At 27.7% G+C, this 21,828-nt stretch overlaps 3 protein-coding genes across 4 annotated transcripts in view; 1 reads left to right on the top strand and 2 right to left on the bottom strand.

Moving 5' to 3' along the window:
- Positions 1–4,544: 4,544 nt before the first annotated feature.
- Cyp301a1 (Probable cytochrome P450 301a1, mitochondrial) lies at positions 4,545–9,927 on the top strand. 2 transcript variants are annotated; one of them, XM_017910611.1, is made up of 12 exons: positions 4,545–4,617; positions 4,706–4,768; positions 5,612–5,688; positions 6,350–6,728; positions 7,308–7,424; positions 7,875–7,951; positions 8,059–8,260; positions 8,427–8,589; positions 8,686–8,855; positions 9,059–9,137; positions 9,413–9,616; positions 9,820–9,927. In XM_017910611.1, exons 3-12 carry the CDS (start codon positions 5,613–5,615, stop codon positions 9,925–9,927), a joined length of 1,575 nt encoding a protein of 524 aa, XP_017766100.1. In that variant the 5' UTR covers positions 4,545–4,617; positions 4,706–4,768; position 5,612. The 2 variants fall into 2 exon arrangements, with proteins under 2 accessions (XP_017766100.1, XP_017766099.1); XM_017910610.1 differs by having other exon boundaries at positions 4,570–4,768.
- An 84-nt stretch (positions 9,928–10,011) lies between these two features.
- LOC108555133 (probable cytochrome P450 301a1, mitochondrial) lies at positions 10,012–17,926 on the bottom strand. The gene is made up of 10 exons (XM_017910661.1): positions 17,734–17,926; positions 17,272–17,518; positions 14,363–14,479; positions 13,817–13,893; positions 12,869–13,064; positions 12,573–12,732; positions 12,271–12,440; positions 11,823–11,901; positions 11,320–11,517; positions 10,012–10,119 (listed from the first exon to the last, which is right to left on the bottom strand). The coding sequence occupies exons 1-10, from the start codon at positions 17,924–17,926 to the stop codon at positions 10,012–10,014; spliced, it is 1,545 nt and encodes a 514-aa protein (XP_017766150.1).
- Positions 17,927–20,484: 2,558 nt separating this feature from the next.
- Positions 20,485–21,828, bottom strand: part of LOC108555092 (RNA-binding protein 28) — a 4,226-nt gene continuing 2,882 nt past the window's right edge. The window contains exons 7-11 of the mRNA XM_017910604.1: positions 21,732–21,828; positions 21,385–21,602; positions 21,149–21,298; positions 20,685–21,050; positions 20,485–20,601 (exon numbers count right to left, since the gene is read on the bottom strand). The exon at positions 21,732–21,828 is cut by the window's right edge and continues 21 nt beyond it. Coding sequence (XP_017766093.1) covers positions 20,485–20,601; positions 20,685–21,050; positions 21,149–21,298; positions 21,385–21,602; positions 21,732–21,828 — 948 coding nt within the window. The remainder of the gene's footprint in view (positions 20,602–20,684; positions 21,051–21,148; positions 21,299–21,384; positions 21,603–21,731) is intronic.

The raw sequence follows: 21,828 nt of genomic DNA, 5'->3' as shown, positions 1-21,828 counted from the left end.
CTGCTTCTTCACTAAATGATTGAAAAGATTGAAATCTCTGTAACAAAATTTTTCATTGTAAAGAATAATACTATCAGGGTTAAATTCTGCAAACATATATGATTTTTACTTTACTGCTGCTGCTTCAGTTTTTGAACTGTCCTTTACTTCTTCACTTTCCTGTATTATTATCCTTGGTGGAATATCAGAAAATGGCTTGTTCAATATTATAATTTTTATCAATCTCGGAGGATAAACTGGTCTATCATTCTACAAAAAAGAGGAAATATTATATTTATATTAATTCTTGATATATTTTTTTGTAAACATTAAATTTACCTCGTCTACAAGTGCTTCTTCAAGTTTAAGCATGTTATATATAGTCTCTCTAGTAAATTTACCAAAGATTTTATGTTTATTCTGCAAATCTGGTGTAGAACTAAGGGTAAGGAAGAATTGGGAACTATTGTCATCTTTTCCAGCATTAGCCATAGCAATTAAATCTCGTCGACAAAAACGTAATCTCGTACGAAATTCCTCCTAAAACATATATATCCAATAATTATTTTTTAATAAAAAAAGAATTCATTTCATTTCCTAGTTATAACAAATATAATAGTTTTATTAATGTAAAATACTTTTAAAGTCAAATTTATTAAAATTTATTATTTATTATTGTAATTCAAATTAGAAATTACTTACTATATTAGTATAAAAATTTAGAAAGTAAATATTGTATATCTGTTAAATTTTTAAAAACAGATATAGAACCCATTGAAGTATTATTAAATGATACTTATTACTTTACCCTTAGTGGTTGGCTCTTGCATATAAATATTACTCATCTGTGTAAGTCTCCTATAACAAAAAAAATCCTTCATTAATAATATTTCATATTAAATCTTTAGTCATTTATAAATCAGTCAACCAAATGGTTCTTTTCTCAAATAATCATCAGCAGGTAAGACGTACCTTCTTCCTCCTTTTAATGTTGACTTTATTGGCCCAATAAATTCTATGTGCCACAGCCCCAGTATTCCTGCTCCTTTTATAGTTTCCAAGTTCCTATAGATGCATCTACACATTTGTGCCTTAATGCAACAATTACACTCTATATTCAATTTATCTTTAACTTTTATAACTATTACCAAGTGTCCATTCTCTATTTCTTGATCCTTATATTTGCATGTCCATGCCACACATCCTTCTCTGTGATACATATGCTGCCCCTTTCCTGTTTCTTAATTCGACATAATATGTCGTTCCCCTTTTCACTGCTTTCTTTCCAGCGATTCTCTTTTCTTTATCTACCTTAACTCCATAATTCTGAAACATAACACATTAGCGATGATCATTGACTTTGACCACAGATATTAATATTTATTTAGATAAGCAATATAACATACCTTGCAATCTCACTGTATTGTCTATAATTAGTTGTTACAAGGGGCCACCACCTAAATTAATTTCATTCCTTTTTGTCTGCCTAAGTCATCTCCATTTTCTAAATCTTTATTTGACCATCAAAGATTTCTATCTTTTATGTTATATTGTTAGCCAACCTAGAATCCAATAGACATATCATATCATATTTGTATTGCTGCTTCAATTCTTTCTCGTTATAAAATATAATTCTTGGTATCTAATGGCTCTATGCTGGTGATATTCCATGAATCCAATATTTTTCTACTGTTGCATGTGCCGGTTTATTTCAACAGAATATTGTCTTTTCACAATCAAGCTCTGCTATCACTAATAAATGGTGGAAAAACAATGGCTCATAATTTGCACTATTTAATTACAAAGACTTACATTCTTTTATATGATGCAGCACACCTGCATGGACACAACAATGCTTCCAGCGTTTGCTTGCAATTTTCTTTCATTTCCTATGCAGTCTTCTGTTCACTTGGAGAAAAATTAACAAAACACTTAATTTCTGTGATTAATTTATGAACTTTTATAATTGCGTTGTAAAGACGTACCTTTGTATATTTGTCGTCTGCCAGGTAAAGAAATGAATGCTGATTGTCTAATTAAAACCACTGTTTGAGTTGAATTTATTGAAGAATGTAGAAAATTTTATCGGATTCTAAAGTGAATAAAAGGAGGAAAAGAGAATGTGCGTTAGTTATTTATGTTCTTTTATTGTTTATTTATTTTGTCCACCACGTCACGTAGATTTAGGCGTCTACCTAATCCGAGCTTCGAGTCTAAAATCATAGATGGCTCTGATGTTAGTTTACTAACTCTGGTTACGTGCTCCGAATATATTTTAATAAATCAAATCGGCAGTGGAAAATTCGCTAATTACTCAATATCTGTGATTAATTTCTGAACTTTTATAATTGCATCGTAAATACAAATCCTTCAAGAACGTTGCAATATATTTTTTGATATAAATTTGTCCCTAATTAATTAATTATTAATGCTTATTCTACGAAGTGTTTGAATTTTTGCCGGACATAGTAATAGTTTTTCATTAATTACTATTCTCTTTGCAATTAATTTATGAAGCTTTATGCACGCATTATAAAGACAATGTTCTTGCGAATCTTCCCATATAATTTTTGATCACATTTTGCGTCTAGTTTCGTTTAGTATTAAATATTTTTACGGAAGATCGTGATGGTCATCGTTACGAAATCATTGTCAGTCAGCAATCAATTATTAATTACTAACTAATTAGCGTTAAATTGTTTATGAAAGTTATTGAGGAATATTGCATAAAGTTCTAGCTTTACGATGTATTTATAAAAGTTGATAAATTAATTACTGGATTTTTGTAATTTGTTAATTTTCTACTGTGGAATGAAAATTCAGGTGGCACCATTGACGCCATCTTTACGATACCTCCTTGCTCATTCTGTGTTCCTTCTATCTAACCTGATGTCCGAGACAAAAATCATAAATGATAGTTACCGTATGACTTGAACTTCTATCCTTGTCTATTACACGGAAGGTATAAGCACTGTACAACTGGTTGCATTATAAAGGGGCATATTAAGTTTAAGTTTTATTTATTATAAGTTTTAGTTAAGTTTTATTTTTAAGAATTATTAATATTAAAATTAAATATTAAATATATTCTTAAACTAATCATTTTTTTCATATCATATGATATATCTCCGGAAATTATTTAACCTTAAATACTAAAATGAAATATTTATGTAACTAAATAATTTCTTTTACTTTTAAAAAATTGTTGCTTTTGTCTTTTTTGCTTTCTATTTTTTATTAAATTTAAATAATGTTTCCGTATTATGATAATTCCGTAAATTTTTATCGATATTTCATTTCGTTTTTAGATAAATTTTCATAAAATTACTGAACTAAGCTTTCTACCTTATCTAAGGTTTTCTATTATTAACAATACTTTCCATTCGCGTAATTACCATATTTGTCTTCGTTAAAAGAATGTTTACATACATTTGCATATATGCAGATATACCTACGCGCTTATGTAATATGTGATTTAAAATAGCAGCTAAAAGTGATAATAAGTAAAACCAGTTGGAAAGTTCACAATACTTAGAGGCTAATTGATAATTACGTATGTAAAGAGTTATTGACCGAATTAACCAATTACCTAGATTGGTTCTCTAAGAATAGAGAGTCTTAATGATTTTAATCAATAGATACCATCATAAACGTATACATATTCTAATGTTCAAGTACTTAAAAATTATACTGCTTTCCACCAGTATGTTTTTTCATATCTTTTTTCCTAGAACATATAAATACAGATATTATTAATATATAGTTTTATATTATACTGTCTTATATTTTATGTACATTTCATACAAAATAAAAAAAGAATCATATATTGTATATATTTTATACTATTTATATTAATTATTGTATCTTTGTTGCTTTCAGTCAAACTAAGAAATGTTATAAGAATATTATTAGGTATTATTCTAATGAGCTTCCATATATCATCTTCTACATTTTATATGACAAATTAGTCTCCTATTCATCTACAACTTGAAAATTAAAAATGGCAAAAATCCAATTAATTTTATGCAAATTAAATAGGTCACGTTTAATCTTCATAATTTAAATATCGTGCAATATATATTTAACATATATAAAGGTATTTTCAAAAATATGTAATATTACTAGGTGTACACAGTGAAAAATAGGAAAGAGTTAGTTATACAAATTAGTACCTTAAAAGCTTTCGAAGCATCTCAAAATGAAATGATTAATTTTCGCAACAGAAATAATTAATTAATTTAAAAAAGATAATTAGTTATTAAATGGCAGATCAACTTTATTCCTATACAGAACATAGAAATTTCCATGTAATATGAAACTTGCAAAATACAAACCAGTGGAAGAAAGTCGGTGTTGTTCTACATAATTTTTCGACGTTCATCTTGCCTTTCTCCGATCCTTACACGAATTAAATACGAAAGTGACGACATTCAGGGCACTCTCTTCGAACATAACAGTGGTGCCTCTAAAGTACAGCGAATTCGAACCGTTAACCAATGGAGGGAGATTTCAAAGTGGGGAGTTCACTTAGGTTAGATACTGTGGTCTCATTTTATGAAGAGTATTTCAAACATTCCACTTCGTGATGTATCTGTGACGTCCTACCGGGTGCAAAAGAAGCAATTATTTCTTGTTCAAGTAACGTGTTAAAGACTTTATAATAATAACTTCTCTACGTTATTGAAAATAATATAAAATGACAACACGATCAAATGTGATTTGTTAGTGTTACAGTGAAGTGACTACCTCGCATAGTAACGGGATAATCGAGGTAGAAGAAAGACAAAAGGTATTTATAATCAGTTCCAGGTAATAATTATTATAGATATAATAGCAACCATTGATAGAAAAGAATTATTTTCCGTATTAGATATACCTGTGCTTTGTGACACTGTATATAGGGTGAAATGAAGTTAAATGTGACAAATGTGTATGTCACAAGATAGTCAAAATATTTTTGTGGTTTTATTTTATTTTTTAAACGATTTTGAATATGAATGTGAACAGAAAGAGGGAGGGAATTGGTAAATTTTTGTTTTATTTTGCATTCAAGTTAATGACAGTTAAATATAAAATTTTCAATTTGAAAATTTTAAAGGTCAGGATGAAATGTGACAAATAGATGAAATTAATTAGGTTCAAGCAGATTTCAGCTTTGACGCAAAATTGAATTGAGTCATAAAAGGAAAGGTGAAATTTGCATTTTCGAAAGAATTTATAATTATTATCTATTTTTAGTATTTAAAATATTTAAAAATACTTGATTATTTTTATAATTGTACAAACGAAAGAATTTGAAATAATTATAGTTATTCAATAATTGTAAAGGATTATTATAGGCTTACTGTATTGTAATTACAAAAAGGGTAAGCTGGAATTGTAATATGTAAGAGTGAAAGCGGATTTCCCCTATCGTGAAGTGACTGGTGAAGAAATTTATTCTTTTTAATGAGCAAGAAAGAAAAGAGAAAATGATACTGATTAATCACAAACAAATTTATTTTTCAAAATAATAATCACGTATAATAATTTTTTCTTTATCTTAGTCATAAAAATATATAATAATGTATTGTTTACAAATTGCTTATTTATAATTATTGAATTATTAATTGTATTTTTTTGTAATTAATAGAATGCATCGTCAATCATTAATCACTTTGTGTCGACTTTCACAAACTTGGAATGACCTTCGAAGAATTTTGTACTCAAGTAAGAACATAAAATAACAAATGTTCACTTTCTTACATTTATTTGAATATCATTATCATCTCATCTGTATCGAGAAGTGTTTAGCATAGAATATAATGCATAGAGTGTAATTCTATAATCATGTCACGTTATTTGCTTCTTACGCGTTAAATAAAAAAAAATTTTTTATAACGATTGTTTTGTGTCAATGTCAGAATATTTTTACTTCAGATATAATTATTCGCATTTCAAATGACATTCTCCCATCTTTTTGAGTGGGCGAATGGGATGTCATATCTTTTTTTAAACTAATAATTATTCTGAAGAAAAGGTGATGTTGTGTGAAGGCCATAATCAAGGTCACGTATAGGTTACTTTCAAAAGTTACCGGTTTAATGAAAGAATTCGAAACCTTGTTCGCCGGATATAATACCCGAAAATTTAATATTATATTAAAAGATTTGTAATTCTGGAAAAATATTTCGACATTTCAAAATGCAATAATATTTTTAAATGTATTTATATTCTGCAAAATTTTCGCTATTTTCATTAAAGTATAACTGATTTGATATTTTTATAAGATAAACAACTTCTAATTAGGCTATCGCTGTAACCTATCTTCGTTTCGAATTCAAACTGCATTCAGCTACACTTTTCATCGTCCACTGTTATATTCATACAGGTACAGTGACGTCAACAAGAGACTGCGTGGTCAATTACGATGCAACTGCTCAGGCAAAATCCTACGAAACTATACCAGGTCCGAAGCCAGTTCCAGTTTTAGGAAATACTTGGCGTCTGTTTCCGATGATCGGCCAATACCAAATATCAGATGTAGCGAAGTTGTCACAAATATTCTACGATGAATATGGAAAAATTGTTCGTTTGACTGGCTTAATAGGTCGGCCAGATTTATTGTTCGTTTATGATGCCGCCGAGATCGAAAAAATATATAGACAGGAAGGACCGACGCCGTTCAGACCGTCAATGCCGTGTTTGGTGCATTATAAAAGCGTTGTGAGGAAGGACTTTTTTGGAGCTCTACCAGGTGTCGTTGGAGTGTACGTAGATATGATATATAGGGTGTGACTATTATGATGGTACAGCAGAGTTCTGTTTATTTGAATATATCACCAAATATATATACTTGAATTACAAAATATTTCGAATAATAGGAATTCACTATAGCAATTTTTTTCTCATGTTTATTCACACTTGAATAATAAGATAAATGATAATCATATAATTGAATTTCTTTTAATCTAGTCATATCGATTTGAATATTGATTTGTTTCACAAAAGCCAAAAACAAAATATTTCAAATCACAATTCAAAAATAGTCACATGCGTTTAATCTCATTTTTATTTATTTTCACGTTTTAGAACTTGGAAGTGTATGAAATAAAGGAACATTTTCTATGCATTTTAAAGTGTGCATTAGCACTATTACGATCGTTTAGTGAGACTATACAAACATTGTCATCCCAATGTCAATATGCTTTGAAGCATATTCCAAGTCGACCTTTCGTTAACCACACATGGTCTTCCTTGACCTTGAAACCACTCATAACTCGACAAATGAAAGGAACGAAACAACTCGTACATTATAAGTAATATAATAAAATATTTACACTTCTCAGGCACGGGGAGCCCTGGCGAGAATTTCGTACGAGAGTTCAGAAGCCTATCCTCCAACCACAGACAGTGAGGAAATACATTTCACCTATAGAGATGGTCACATCTGACTTTATACAAAGGTGATCAACCATGATTTTGTATTTTACGTTTATTTTAATTTCCCTAGAAAATTTTGAATTTTTGAATGAATTTTGTTTCCATCTGAAGTTTTTCATTTTATTTGATACAGGTAAATGTAAATAAAGTAATAGAATTTAAATAAAAATAAAAATATTCGAAATATTAAAAAGAAATTAATTTCCATGAAAAAGATCGCTTTAGTAAAAAAAAAAGATTATTCTTTCTAACAAGTTTGTAAACACATCGTTTTACGTACGAAAAAAAGAAAAAAGGAAATCATAAGAAGATAGATTGCTATATTAATTTTGCATCTACGATTCAATTGAATTCCAATTAAATTACTACTTCGTACAATATTTTTTCTTTTGCAATTTTATCTCGTATACATGTGCATACTTAGATATATCATAATATTTAAAATATATTATTGTTTTGATCATTGTTTTTAGAATTCAAGAAATTAAAAGAGAAGATGGAGAACTTCCAGGAGATTTTGACAACGAAATACATAAATGGGCTCTAGAATGTTAGTATAAATCGCAATTCCTAGTTACGAGCACTAGTATTTCTTCTTAGCTTTTCAAGGTGTTAGGTAGCAGTTTTAATATTAACGATATTTTGCTTAATTTACAGGTATAGGTCGAGTTGCACTAGATGTGAGATTAGGCTGTTTAGCAGGTGATCTAATGCCAGATTCAGAACCACAGAAAATCATCGACGCAGCAAAATTTGCTTTAAGAAATGTAGCTGTACTTGAATTAAAAGCTCCTTACTGGAGATACGTGCCTACTCCACTCTGGTCAAAATACGTGCGTAACATGGATTACTTCATCGAGTAAGCTTAATTTTTTAATTTAAATTGGAACGAATGTCTTAAAAATTTTTTGGTAATTTAATACTACTTTCTAATAATCTAAAATTAATTTTATACGTTATTATTATTATTATTTTTTAACATTCTATAATTCATTTTTACATAAATTTCTTGTTTTTGCATTCAGGGTATGTATGAAATACATCGACGCAGCGATGGAGAGACTGAAAACGAAAAAAGCTGTAGATGAGTTTGATTTGTCCTTAGTGGAAAGAATTTTAGCCAATGAAACTGATCCTAAAATGGCTTACATACTTGCTTTAGATTTGATTTTAGTTGGAATAGACACAGTAAGTAAAGAAAGAAATATTTTCTTTTATATTACATTATAGAATTTGTTTAATTACAAATCAATTAATTCATGAAATATCTATTTTATGTTACAGATATCTATGGCTGTTTGTTCGATATTATACCAACTAGCTACTAGACCGGAAGAACAAGAAAAAATTTATCAGGAACTTGTAGAAATTCTTCCTGATTCAAGTGTACCACTTACTACGAGTCATCTTGATAAAGCTATTTACATGAAAGCCTTTATTCGTGAAGTTTTCAGGTATAATTAATCAATTCATTAATTAATATATGTATGTAGGCTCATAAGTTTATTAAATAATCATAATCTTGTCAGTCAAATGCACATAAGCAAGTATTTTTGAAACAATTAAACTATTTTTTTACAAAATTGCAGATTGCATAATTAAGTATAATGTTAGAGGTTTATAATGTTTATTTACTAAAATATTATATTTGTTTCAGAGTATATTCCACAGTAATTGGGAATGGTAGAACATTACAAAGTGACACTATAATTTGCGGATACAAAGTTCCAAAGGGGGTAAGTAATGTCAGTTCGCTTACAGTATACTTTATTGTGACATATTAATGTCATAACTGTTTCACAAAAACAATTTATTTTTTCCTCACTGAATTTTTAGAGTTTATACATTATAATCTATAATTAATTATAACAAAATTCTATTTTGACATACGTTGTGTTTTATGAATTTTAATATTTGATATAAAAAAACTCGGAATGATTCATATTTCTAACTACAATAATTTTGGTCAAATTTTGTTAATAAAAAATATAAATATTATTATTTGTAACAGGTGCAAGTCGTATTTCCAACTGTAGTAACAGGAAATATGGAAGAATACGTAACAGATGCAAAAACATTTAAGCCAATGAGATGGCTCAAAGAATCTCCTAACGAAACCTTGCATCCGTTTGCTTCGTTACCGTATGGTTATGGTGCACGTATGTGCCTAGGTAGGAGATTTGCGGATTTGGAAATGCAAGTGTTACTTGCTAAGGTACGTACTACAAATATTTTGAGCTTTGGCAAAAAATGACTATAGTATAATAAATGTAAGACTATAGTCAATATTACGATTAAAATTACAGTAAAATTTGGAATTAATTATATTGTACTATTACGTAAATATTAATTAATTATTAAACTCAGTCTACGTTTGAAATATTAGGCGTATAAATTACTGATTACATTCATTTTCAGCTGTTAAGATCTTACAAACTAGAGTACCATTATGAACCACTGAAGTACAAAGTTACGTTTATGTATGCACCCGACGGGAAACTCAAATTCAAAGTGCTTCGAAGATAGTTATTAAATTATTCAAATAAATACAACAAAAATAAGATTTCAAAAAGTTCTTTGTTTTATATCTGTATCTGAACCTTAAAACAATTACCTATCAATGAATTTTAAATTCAAAGATCCTTTAGGTGTGTACATAGGACTGATGTAATACTCTAATCTTTCTCGATGATATTCTACTTTGTAACGTTGCAAAATCTGGAACAAAAAATTGTAATAATATTTTTATAATTAAATACATAAATAAATTATTATATTTGATTTTAATTAAAAAATTTTGATTTTCATATTTCATATTAACTAACTGATAAAATTTTGTAATAATTGTTCTCAATTCCCATTAAAGAAATGTGCAAATATGACAAAAAATATAAGAAAATCCCGAATTCATAAAACCACGTTTATTGTAACGTTTCAGTTAAAGAAGCAATTTTCTTTTATTACTACTCTTTCTCCGCGAGCACTTATCCTATTGGAGATAATAAAAGTGACCATAAGGACCATAAAGTATTGAAATAATTTACTATAAAATGTCTCCGAATGACTTTCACACTGGAAGTCATAAATTTCAAATAATGTGTGAAATAATTACTATTTAATCCCTACATAAGAACTTTTTTGTTTTCACATATATAAGATGTATAAACCTCAATAAATTATCTAGGTCTGTTTTTCTATCTCTATTTCTATCCAATATTTCTTTAGCTCTATTTAAGAGAGGATTACAATCTTAATTACAGCTCATTTAAAAAGCTGCCTTTTTAAAACATTTCCTTATATTGTCCAAACCATCTTATTATATAAATAATTACACATATACACGTATAGGACTTTAAGTAATATAGATACTTATCTATTAATCAAAGAAATTCTAATACAGAAATAGGCTAATATAGAAATAAAAAAAACGAATTTAAAAAAGAAACTTATATTCAAGTTCCGTCTTATTATCTGTACTAACTGTACGAATTACCACACACCTGTATGGCGAATTAGTGATACCCTAAAAAGGTGCTTATTATCCATGAGCATTCACTGCAACGAGTGACAAACTAACGGGAATTATAATTAAGGTCTAGACATGAAATCTGTGTTAATAAGTATAAAATGTCAGGCTTCCACTTTCGTCATCCTATTATCAGTTAAAAATCTTTAAAAAATGTTTTGTTTAAAGAAAGATAAATAAAATTATAAAAAAAATAATATATAATAAAATATAAAAAATATTAAAATATAAACAGAAATATATGCAGAAACAAATGTCGATCCTTTTATAATATCGATCACATTAACAAGTTGAGATTTTTGCTTCTGCAAATTAATTTTCACTTCAGTATTTTTAGTGAAAATCTTTACTGAATTAATTGAAACACCAGGTTATCGCAGAAAATTAATTACCTTGGCAATAACAACGAGCATTTCAAGTTCAGCAAAACGTCGGCCAAGACACATTCTTCTTCCATAACCGAATGGAAGCGACGCGAAACTGTGGTGCACGCCATCATCTTGTAACCATCTTTCAGGAAGGAATTCTTTACTGCGTGGAAAATACTTATCAAGATTACTTATCACATAATGTTGAAAGACCACCTGTACCTGTTAAACAATTTTTACTATGTTATAGTACATATATTTATAATTATCACTTCGACATGGTAATAATAATATATCATAATAAATATCTATTATCATCGTATTATAATAAGTATAATGAAAAATGATTATTCACTAGCGTAATAGTCAAGTGTAATAAAATTATTAAATATTTACTGACAATTATAATAGTGATTATTTAGTTATAATAAAATAAACACGATTAAATTTCAATAACGAAATCGGTAATGCTATATATTTGTTAGACAACCGTATTATTAAATAGCTATTAAATAAAAGTTTCTTACGCCTTTTGGTACACGATATCCTTTAATTATCGTGTCTTTGGTCATGCATCGTCCATTGCCGATAACTACCGGATACAGCCTAGTGAAAGCAATTATGTAATGTTAATACATGCTATTTATGAAAAAAAACACCTGCAATACTTTTCTTAATAATAATAAATACTTTTAAATTGTATGTAATTTAATTCTAATTACAACTTATGATTTATATCTGAATTTAAAAATTATTTATAATTCTTATATTGAAAAGTAATTAAATTTCTTTCTTTTTATTTAAAAATAAAGAAAAAATAAACCTCTTGGCACTAACTAAACATTAAAATACTTAGACGTAAAAAAATGATTTTTACTCGAATATTGTTAGACAAATTGACCTAACTAAATTAATTAGAAGACTAAATTAATGTTAAGATTATGATTTTAGAATATTGAGCCTTAACGTGCAAACCTTAAAGTTTCCTTGATACACGCCTTTAAGTACTTCAGTTTATCTATGTGTTTCCCTTCGAGCTGCATGTCTTTGGTCGGTAGCACTCTGCAAATTTCATCGTAAACAAGATCTTGCTTGTCAGGATTCAAAACTAATTGATACAATGTTGATGCAACGGCACTGGAAGTCTTAGAATAAGATTTTTAAATGTAACAAATTATGTAATTTTATTAATAAAATGCAAAAACAGTATTTATTTTATAACTGCAACTGTGATTTTCCTTTTTTTACTAAATTATAATCGTAATTGAAGTACTCACTGTGTCAATACCAACTAAGAATAAATCAAGGGAGAGTATCGTAGCCAACTTGGTGTCTTTTTCTAGAGCCAAAACTCTTTCCAGAAGAGATGGTTCCTTATCAGATTTTTCTATTTCCTTTATCCTTGAAAGAGCTATAGTAGTATATTTAGACGTTATGCTGAAAATAAAAATAATTTCCAATTCACATTAAATTTGATTATTTTATTTACTCTTATAATCTATTAGTTTAGTATATTTTTAATTAGTTTATAAATTTTTTAAAATAATGATTATTCTATCTCACGTTAATTTACCTTACAATGGTGTCAAGAGCATTCACATATTGTAGCCAGGTAGGCGTATTGAAATATTTCCAGAAAGGGATTTTCAACTCCAACACTCCCACGTTCTTGAAGAACGTAGTGACCGCGTCGATTAATTGCTGAGTCTCTACGTTAGCATCATCGTCTACGCAACCTAGTCGAACATCCAATGCTACACGTGCAATAGCTATAAATAAAAATTGCGAAAAAGCCATTTAGCTAATGTTAAAATTCATTTAAACAAAAAACTAATAATTAAAACATTCAATTTTGTTTTGGTGTTTTACATATATGCAATTATATTTGCCTATTCAATTATTATTAATACAGCGTTATTGTTAATAATAAAAAGTAAGAGAAACTATTCTTGAAATGTTAAAAACTATTATAATATTATATAATATGCTATTATAATAAATATAATATTAAAAGCTAATATATACGAAAACTATAAAAAACAATACGAGCAATAATTTAAGATTCATATCTTCTTTTTCCCAAGTTGTTTTTTCAAATGTAATTACTAACAACATATGACTACAAACAACAATAAAATATAACACAAAAACGCTTAAAATATTCAAATATGTAAAAAAAAATTATTATTTTACATTTATATCTTTTTATTTTTTATTTCCCTTTTTTTTATCTTCCTTTCCTATTTTATCTCTTGTTCCGATTTAACTGCGATTTAAAAAAGTAGATGTCATTACTTCTGTCCTTGATCTAATCTGTAACCTCCATTCAGTTTTTCCAAATTCTATTTTCTCTGTTCCTAGCTACTCTAAGGATACTGCTTACTTCAGTTACATTAGATACATATCTTACATCATTTTTACAAGTTTACTCTTCATGACCAAGTAACCTAATATATATTCAGATTTTTTCTTACGAGCTACGGAATTACTGCATCACCAATACAAATCATTTATTACTTACATTCCAATGACCATTTATGAATCTCATTCATAAAATCGTCAGGTACTTCATCATTTTTGTCCCGTATTTTCCCGATCCTAAAAAGCACTACAATTATCTCAACATCGTACACATCATAGGTATTCCAAAAAGTTCATGTAGATTACTGTGTGTTATAATTTCTGTATTTTCCATCAAACTATTTTTTACTCTTTTATTGTATGTGTAATGTCACGTATAATCTGGAAAACATTTAAGGATGAAAATCATAATAAAAGAACACAGATTTTTCTATGCAAAAATTGAAATTTCTTAAAAAATAACACATGAAATCACGGTTACCGTGGATAATAAATAATTAAGTATATTCGTATATACAAATAAATAAAACCACTAAAACAACGATTTGCGCCATCTCTTATAAATTAGGAAAACTACATAAACTTTCTGTAATAAATAACTTATTAGTTGTAGCTACACGAATAGAAATGGGACAAATCAGGACAGCAGAGGAAAGTAAAAGGTATAGTGCACATGCAACGTCAAGATGATCCTTTACCGACGAACCTTTTAAGAAATGCCAAACTTGCCTCCTCGATAGCGTTAATGTACATTCTTGCAGTTCGTGGTTGCAGCATTACCTGTTGCACCTTGCTCCGGAAATTGTACCAACTCTCACCATGCCTGAAACAATCGTTTTCGTTAACATAACGTTTGCCTCAGAAATTTTCTTCTTTAACCTAAAAAATGGGAGAGAATTAAAGGGAAAGTAAATTGAAGGCTGTTAGGATTTCAGTAGTTGACACATGCCACGGAAATTTTGTAACAGTACATTTGGTCTTAATGCACACAAGCAATTATTTTTTTACGCTATTGATAATAAGAATTAAATTTTCAATAATCGAAAATATGGACTATATGGTATAAAATTATAGTTTGGATAAATATATTCAATGCAATGAAATGTGCATTCATTAGTATGTATTTGTGCAATTTGATTATTAATTTATTGTTACATTATAGTATCAAATCTCGTGGCAGCAATAATTAAAAAAAATTAAATAACTTTCACATAAGCAGTTTCGCTCCATTTTTTTTTTAAATGTCTATGTAGACATAATAAAATATAGCGTAGTATAATAATAAATGTTGAAAAGAATAATTGTTCATACCTAATGATTGTTCATACCTAAATATCATTCGATGTTAACGAGGGGAAAGCATAATCTGTAAAAGAAAAAACGTCGAAGTTCTGCTCTATTTCACGCAAGTTGACATTGAACAACGTAATAAATATCATGAGTGGCTGCGATAAATCAGTTAGTAAGCGTTGAATCGATTTACTTATTGTTCTTGAAAAATCTAAATGTATATAATTACAATGTTTTATAGAAATTGAAGCAAACGCATTCATTTTTGTTACAAATTTACTAAATAAATGAGTGTAGAAATGAAATTGTTTGTTAAAATGATTTTACAAAATTTTACGTCTACGAATATCAATTTCATATTTCTGTGTTAATCTTTAAAAAAAATTTTATCGTAATATTTTATCTTGTGTGAATTCATCTCGAAATTGTACGAATAAAATAAATTTATAAGTTAAATCATTGAATATAGTATACTTTTCATTCTGAACAAATGTCACTGCCTGAAAGAATATCTAGGTAAGAGATATAATTAAAAACTAGAACACGAATGCGATGTGAATTTTCGTTATACAAATATCGGAAAATGGAACATAAATTGTCATGGGAAGTGATAGCATAACTGATCGAGTGCACCGATATCTAATTGCGTAAGATTTACTTTCTATGGAATGATGGCGCATACAGCGTGCGTAATACTTAAATCCACCCTTGTTTGAACAAAATTCTTGTCCAGTTTTTTCTTTCTTGTACTCTAACTTCCTGATATAAACTGCTTTCTGTATAATATATGAGTTAGATAAGCAACAGATTCTTCAATTGAATTTACATAAGTGTGAAAATAAGTTTGTTTACATAAGTTTGTAAATTTATTTTTGAGTCTTTCATATGAAATTCATACTTTCATTTTTACTTGTAGACTTTAGTCTACAACGGTATAATCATATTACTAACACTTTTGCAGTGTGAATCGTAAGACTTACATTCACATTTCTAATAAAGTTACATTTATTGTACATGAAGTTTTGCATAATTCATATCTACGAAATTCTGTATCAAATGTCACAATTTTCGAAATATATTATTGTTTTACCTTTGCAAAATATAATTATATCAGTGATATTTCTTTTTCTTTTTTTTTTGGAACGTAAAACTTAAATTTTTAATTAGATTATTTTCAAATATAAATATAAAATAAAATATTTTCAATATATTGAGATATGAAATGAAAGTTCTCTTTGAAATAAAATATATAGTTGATAAAAATGGTAAAAAGCACACTACTTTGAAGAATGTACAGAAACGAAAGCATAATGACGAAATGCGTTCCCGAGCATACGCAGCTTCAACACTCAACGCAACAAGCTTAGTATACATAGCAAATATTTGCTATATCGGTGGTTTGCTAAATGAAAGGTTAAGCCACCTCACTAAAGGATTTGTAAATTCAATATTTGGCTATTATAGAACTCAATACAATCTGCAAATACAATGTAATAAAATTACTAGAACTCATGAAACATATGACGCGTTATTTATTATGATTTTAATATCGAGTGTCATGTATTCTATTACTTGAAAATTATATTATTTATCGATTATTAAAATATAATTGATTGTATTAATTATAATATTATATTATTTATATGAAAATATAATTTCATTAATAATATTAATAAAAAATTATTATCTTTATTAAAAGTGATATAAACTTCTATTTAAAATACAATATTCTGAAAAAGCGAATTGCATAAATTATATGGTAAGTGATTAAAAAAAATTCATAATCATCGTAATAACACATGATACTAAATAATATTACCTTCGTTTAATTCTATATTCATTTATAATATAGAAGTATCGAAGAAATATTTTTTCCCAATATTTCCTGAAGTTATATTCGCCACCTTTACTATCTCCACTATAAAAGAACCTATTTCGTGATAAAATCGATTTGTATTTACTAGTCGAATATGGAGCACTATCGATACTGTTTCATTCAAATAGAGATCGATATCTTTTTATCATTAATGCACGTTGAAGAGAATGATATATGAAAAGTATTAAACATTAATTAAATAAATAGAAAAAGGTTTTCTAATATTTTCATACAAGTATCCACTCTTACTTGTACAGGATGCCTCAAAACAAGAGTCATAATCAGACAGGAAATTATTTTGTAAACAAATGTAAATAAAAGAACCTGTATAAATATTTATATATAAACAGTAACGTGTATCTGAACAAGATCACTTCGATAATACTCCGTGTTTAATAGTAATTTATTTAAAATCGCTATATTCACAAACTGATTCATTCAATGCTTACACTGCAATTACACCAGCGTTGTCTTTGAAGTATTCTTTTCTCAGTACATGTTTGTAATAATTCAACGAGGGCATTGAAGGTCTATATGGCATTCTCTCTTCTTGTCTGAAGATACGCTCAATTTCATTTGCATCATAGATAAAAACCATATCTGGTCTACCTAATAGACCTTCTAGTTTTACGATATCTCCATACTCTTTGTATAATCTTTTCGATACTTGATCTACCGCTTGGATCTTGAAATCGCCTAAAACGAATGTATCTCGTATTTTTAGATTATCCATGGCATCTGCATATATAACACGTGACACAATAACAACTGTATCTACACTTTCTTTCACTTGGAACTTTGGAACATAGGAGTCACGCTGTATTAGTATACATTACTTATATATTCATAACATGTCAGTTTATGAACTAAGCATATCAGTGTGGAAAAAAATCATAATGAATCAGTGATACCTATGAACGGTATGAATCGCCATGTATTACCCAAAAACGGAACGGGTTTTGGTCCAGGGATTTCGGAATAAGGACGATACCGTGACCAATCTTCCTCTTTGACTTCTGTTGCTAAAGTTTCTAACATTTTAATACTTAATCGTCCGTTCATGTATTTTAATAACTTAGTAAATTTGCAATGTAAAATGCTCATTTTCAATCTGTAACATAAAAGAATTATGGATATTAGACATTTTTTTATATGAACCAATCGCATTTAACAATAATATTTTTCTAACTTTAATCCTTGATCTTTAATTTGTATATCGACACTTTAAAAATATTACTGTAATAATAATTAAACTATTCAATCTTTATGTTAAAAAGTAAATTATAGATATATTTTAATTACTAGAACATCAATATTTTTTATTGATGATTAAAGGAATAATTAACTGTTAAATTTCCTACTCCCCTTTATTAAAAAAACTTATGGAGTTTTCAATTTTCAAATTTCTAAATGTAATTGAGTTTTTATTTTTTTTTTGTTAACTAACATTAAACAATTTTTAGTTCTTTTACTATAAAATTCCTGTATTAAACAATATCGTCAACTTCCCAAATTTTTTTTTTTATTAAAGGTCTTTGATGGCTTGTTAACGTTCTTGTGCAAAAATCTATTAACATAACAGGTTTTTGAGTTTGGAATTCGAAATTGCTATCTTTTGATTTCTACAAATTTATATTCCTTACTGCCCAATTGCATTAACCACCAGAACTATAAAATTTATATTCATATAAAAGTGATCAAAATCACATGCCATACCAAATTTTTCTAAATTTGTTCAAAACGAAGTTTGATAGTATCATCTTTAAAATGGGCTGGAGAATTCTATTTTAAATAGATCCAACTCAAATAACTTGCTATTAGACTTTGTCATGAAAAGGTTAAACTCATAACTCACATTCGTTTCATCATTCTTAAATCACACTGTGAAAACCACACAACCTTCTCAAGTGAAACCATACAGAGTAATTGTTCCTACTTTCTATTCGTTCGTAGAACTTGTTATACACTCGAAATAGAGGGTTTCCCGCTATAAGTGTTATAGCCATACCATACAAAAATAAATTTATGGAAGATATAATGATTTATAAAATATCTTCAATTACTAGTTGACCAATGATAAAATAAAATCTTTTGGAATCACAAATTAATCAATAAAGGAAATCTAAGTAATAGGGCACGATCAAACATTCTCTCTATATATAAAATGGTAGGGGCTGCGCGTGTGCTCTCTTTCATTTCGTTTGATCATGCTTATTGGAAGTTTCATTTTCGCGCAGTAGAGCTTACAATGAACGAAGATGCTATATTCCAAATTTAATTTTCTCAGAAATAAAAACCTCTGTTAGCAAATTTTCTATTACATTTTCAATTCATTTTCTTATACTTAGAAAAGAAGAAAAATAGTGAAATTAATTATAAGTAACAACAGATATATAAATCTGAAGAACATAGTCAATTGTAATTTAAGTAATATATCATAAAAATATTCGGAGAAATGATTTTGAAAAAATATAAAAATAAGGCAGCAAAATTTTTAAATATAAAAAAGTATAATTATTTTAGTCACATTTCCATGCTTCAACTTTAGATCGTGAAGAAATGGATTAAAGTTAAAAATCCCTCTTGCTATGTTAGTTATCTTTATTTTTCGTAGCAATGAGTTCATTACTAAAAAATAAGAAATTATGGTAAAAGAGAAAACTTCGATGAAAGTTCTAATTGTATAAAAAATATAACTTCAATAAGGCTTTGTCAATACTTACCAGAATAAAAATGTAATTCTTCAAAATGCATAAAAAAAATTATTGCCCTTATAATTCTAACTTGTACCTATTTGTATCTATTTATATCTATAATATCTTTCCTCATAGATAAAATTTGTATTGGAAATTGCACTAACGAATCACATTATCACTATTGACTGTAATAAACACAGAAAACCATATGAATAAATTATCGTCTATTTCGAGTAACATCTGATTTTTTCAAACATAAAATTAATTATCATTTACTACTATTTACATCAACATTGTGTAAACATGCATCATGCACGACGGACCACTTTTGAATGAGAACACTTTCAATCGAGACAAGTGCGCAACCTGCCCTTTTATTCTTCAAGAACTCCCACCAACTATGAAATATTATTCAAAGGTATTAGCCAATTTCAAATCTTTAAAATTTAGTAATGGTGAAAGATAGTTATATATAAGGGAAAAGTCATTAAACTTTAAATTCCGTATATACTATATTTTTTTCCATGATATTAATACAATTTTGCATTTAACTTTAACGTTTCCTTCAAATATTCAAAAATCTAATTTTTAAATTAATTCCTTTCTATTTTACGAAATAATTTTATTGGTTAACTGTATTTAAACAGGTCGGTTATTGGAAGAATTTTAATGTCACGTGAGCAGCGGGAATTCCAAATATTTTACTATTTTGTTCTCTTTTATACACACAAATTAAATCAGAACTCTACTTAGAACAGATTAGTATTTTAATTTTTTATTTTATTTATTATATAGAATTTACAAATTTTTCTATTTAATGCACAAAAATTATATGGGCACTATTAAAATAAAGAATTACATTTAACGGCGTTTTTATTAAACACTATTATTTTCATGCCATGTACAGATTTTTTTTAGGAAAATTGGTATTGTAAGATACATAATAAGATACATAATAAGTTGATTTTATAATTCATACCATTTAGATTTTTTCAGTTCTATTGATTTTAATTTATTCTTATATCTATTTACAAGATTCTCTAAATTCACGTCATCGACATTCAGTTTTGTTTTCTGTTTAGGCTGCAAAAAAGAAATTTACAGTTCCATGATTTAAGAAATTTAAAAAATAATTATTTAACCTATGAAACTAAAAAAATACCTACTTTAACTTCATTTTTATCGACAGTTTTTTGCTTTTTCTTCATTCCCAACTTTTTAGAAGACTTTCTAATTTTTTTCTCCTTTTTTACCGTTTCATTGTGCAGCATTGCTTGAGTAATTAAATTATGTTTCGATCGTAATTTATTTTCACCAGGTTTTCCAATCATTCCAGTGTATGATTTTATGCTAGACTTATCTGCGTTGTCAGTTTTTAACCGTTTTGTTAAAACTTCTTCAGTCATGTCATTATCTTTTCTTTTCATTTTATTTCCTGCCCAAAGAGGATTATTTTCACGACTTTTTTCGAGTCTTTTTTGTTTGGCATTCACCATAACTCGATTTTCTATCGAGAAAGAAACGATTGGTCTCTAGACAAATAAAAATATGTTGAAAAGAATAATTTTCCTAAACGTTATATTATTATTATTATTATTATTATTATTATTATTATTTACATATTACATACTCTTTTGGGAGTAAATATATTTGGATTATTATTTACACATCTTAAAGTTTGCAACGCATCTTCGTGTTTCGTAAATGAAATAAATCCATATTCCTTCGATTTCCCCACTCCTTTAATATCCACGTTTTTGAGATCTCGCATAATACGTGCCTTTATAAAATTAATTTCAAATACTTTCTGACATAAGTTACTCGCTATTAAATATATTCACTAAAACTATTTATATTATTAAATACCTCTCTAATGACCGCCGTAGGAGGACTATGATGTTCGAAAATTTTTCTCAGTTTAATGTCGTCTAATGTAGATGGTAAATTATGAACAACAAGTCGTACTCTTGATACGAACATATTTAGATTTCGTAATATCTGTGATTTCCATTTCTCTATTTGCAATCGTTTTGTCATATCTGTTGTTGAAACTCCAACAGCCGCTGGACTTCCCGCTAATATAACTAATATAATTTATACAGTAAGTAAAGTTACATTTTGAAAAATATAAAAATACCTTATATATAAGTATTTAAAAGTGCACACAAAATTATTACTAAAAGAAACATTTCAATTTTTTTCTTCTATAGTACCTCCTTCTTTTACAAGATATAAGTTTCTGGAGTCCTTTTGTTTATGTTGTTTTGAATTTGCTTTATTTATAATTTCATTTTTATCCAATGCTTTATA

This window comes from Eufriesea mexicana, unplaced genomic scaffold, assembly GCF_001483705.2.
Source record: "Eufriesea mexicana isolate 0111107269 unplaced genomic scaffold, ASM148370v2 scaffold76, whole genome shotgun sequence".
NCBI classification, from domain to species: Eukaryota; Metazoa; Arthropoda; class Insecta; order Hymenoptera; family Apidae; genus Eufriesea; species Eufriesea mexicana.
This window is presented reverse-complemented; position numbering and strand designations above follow the sequence as displayed.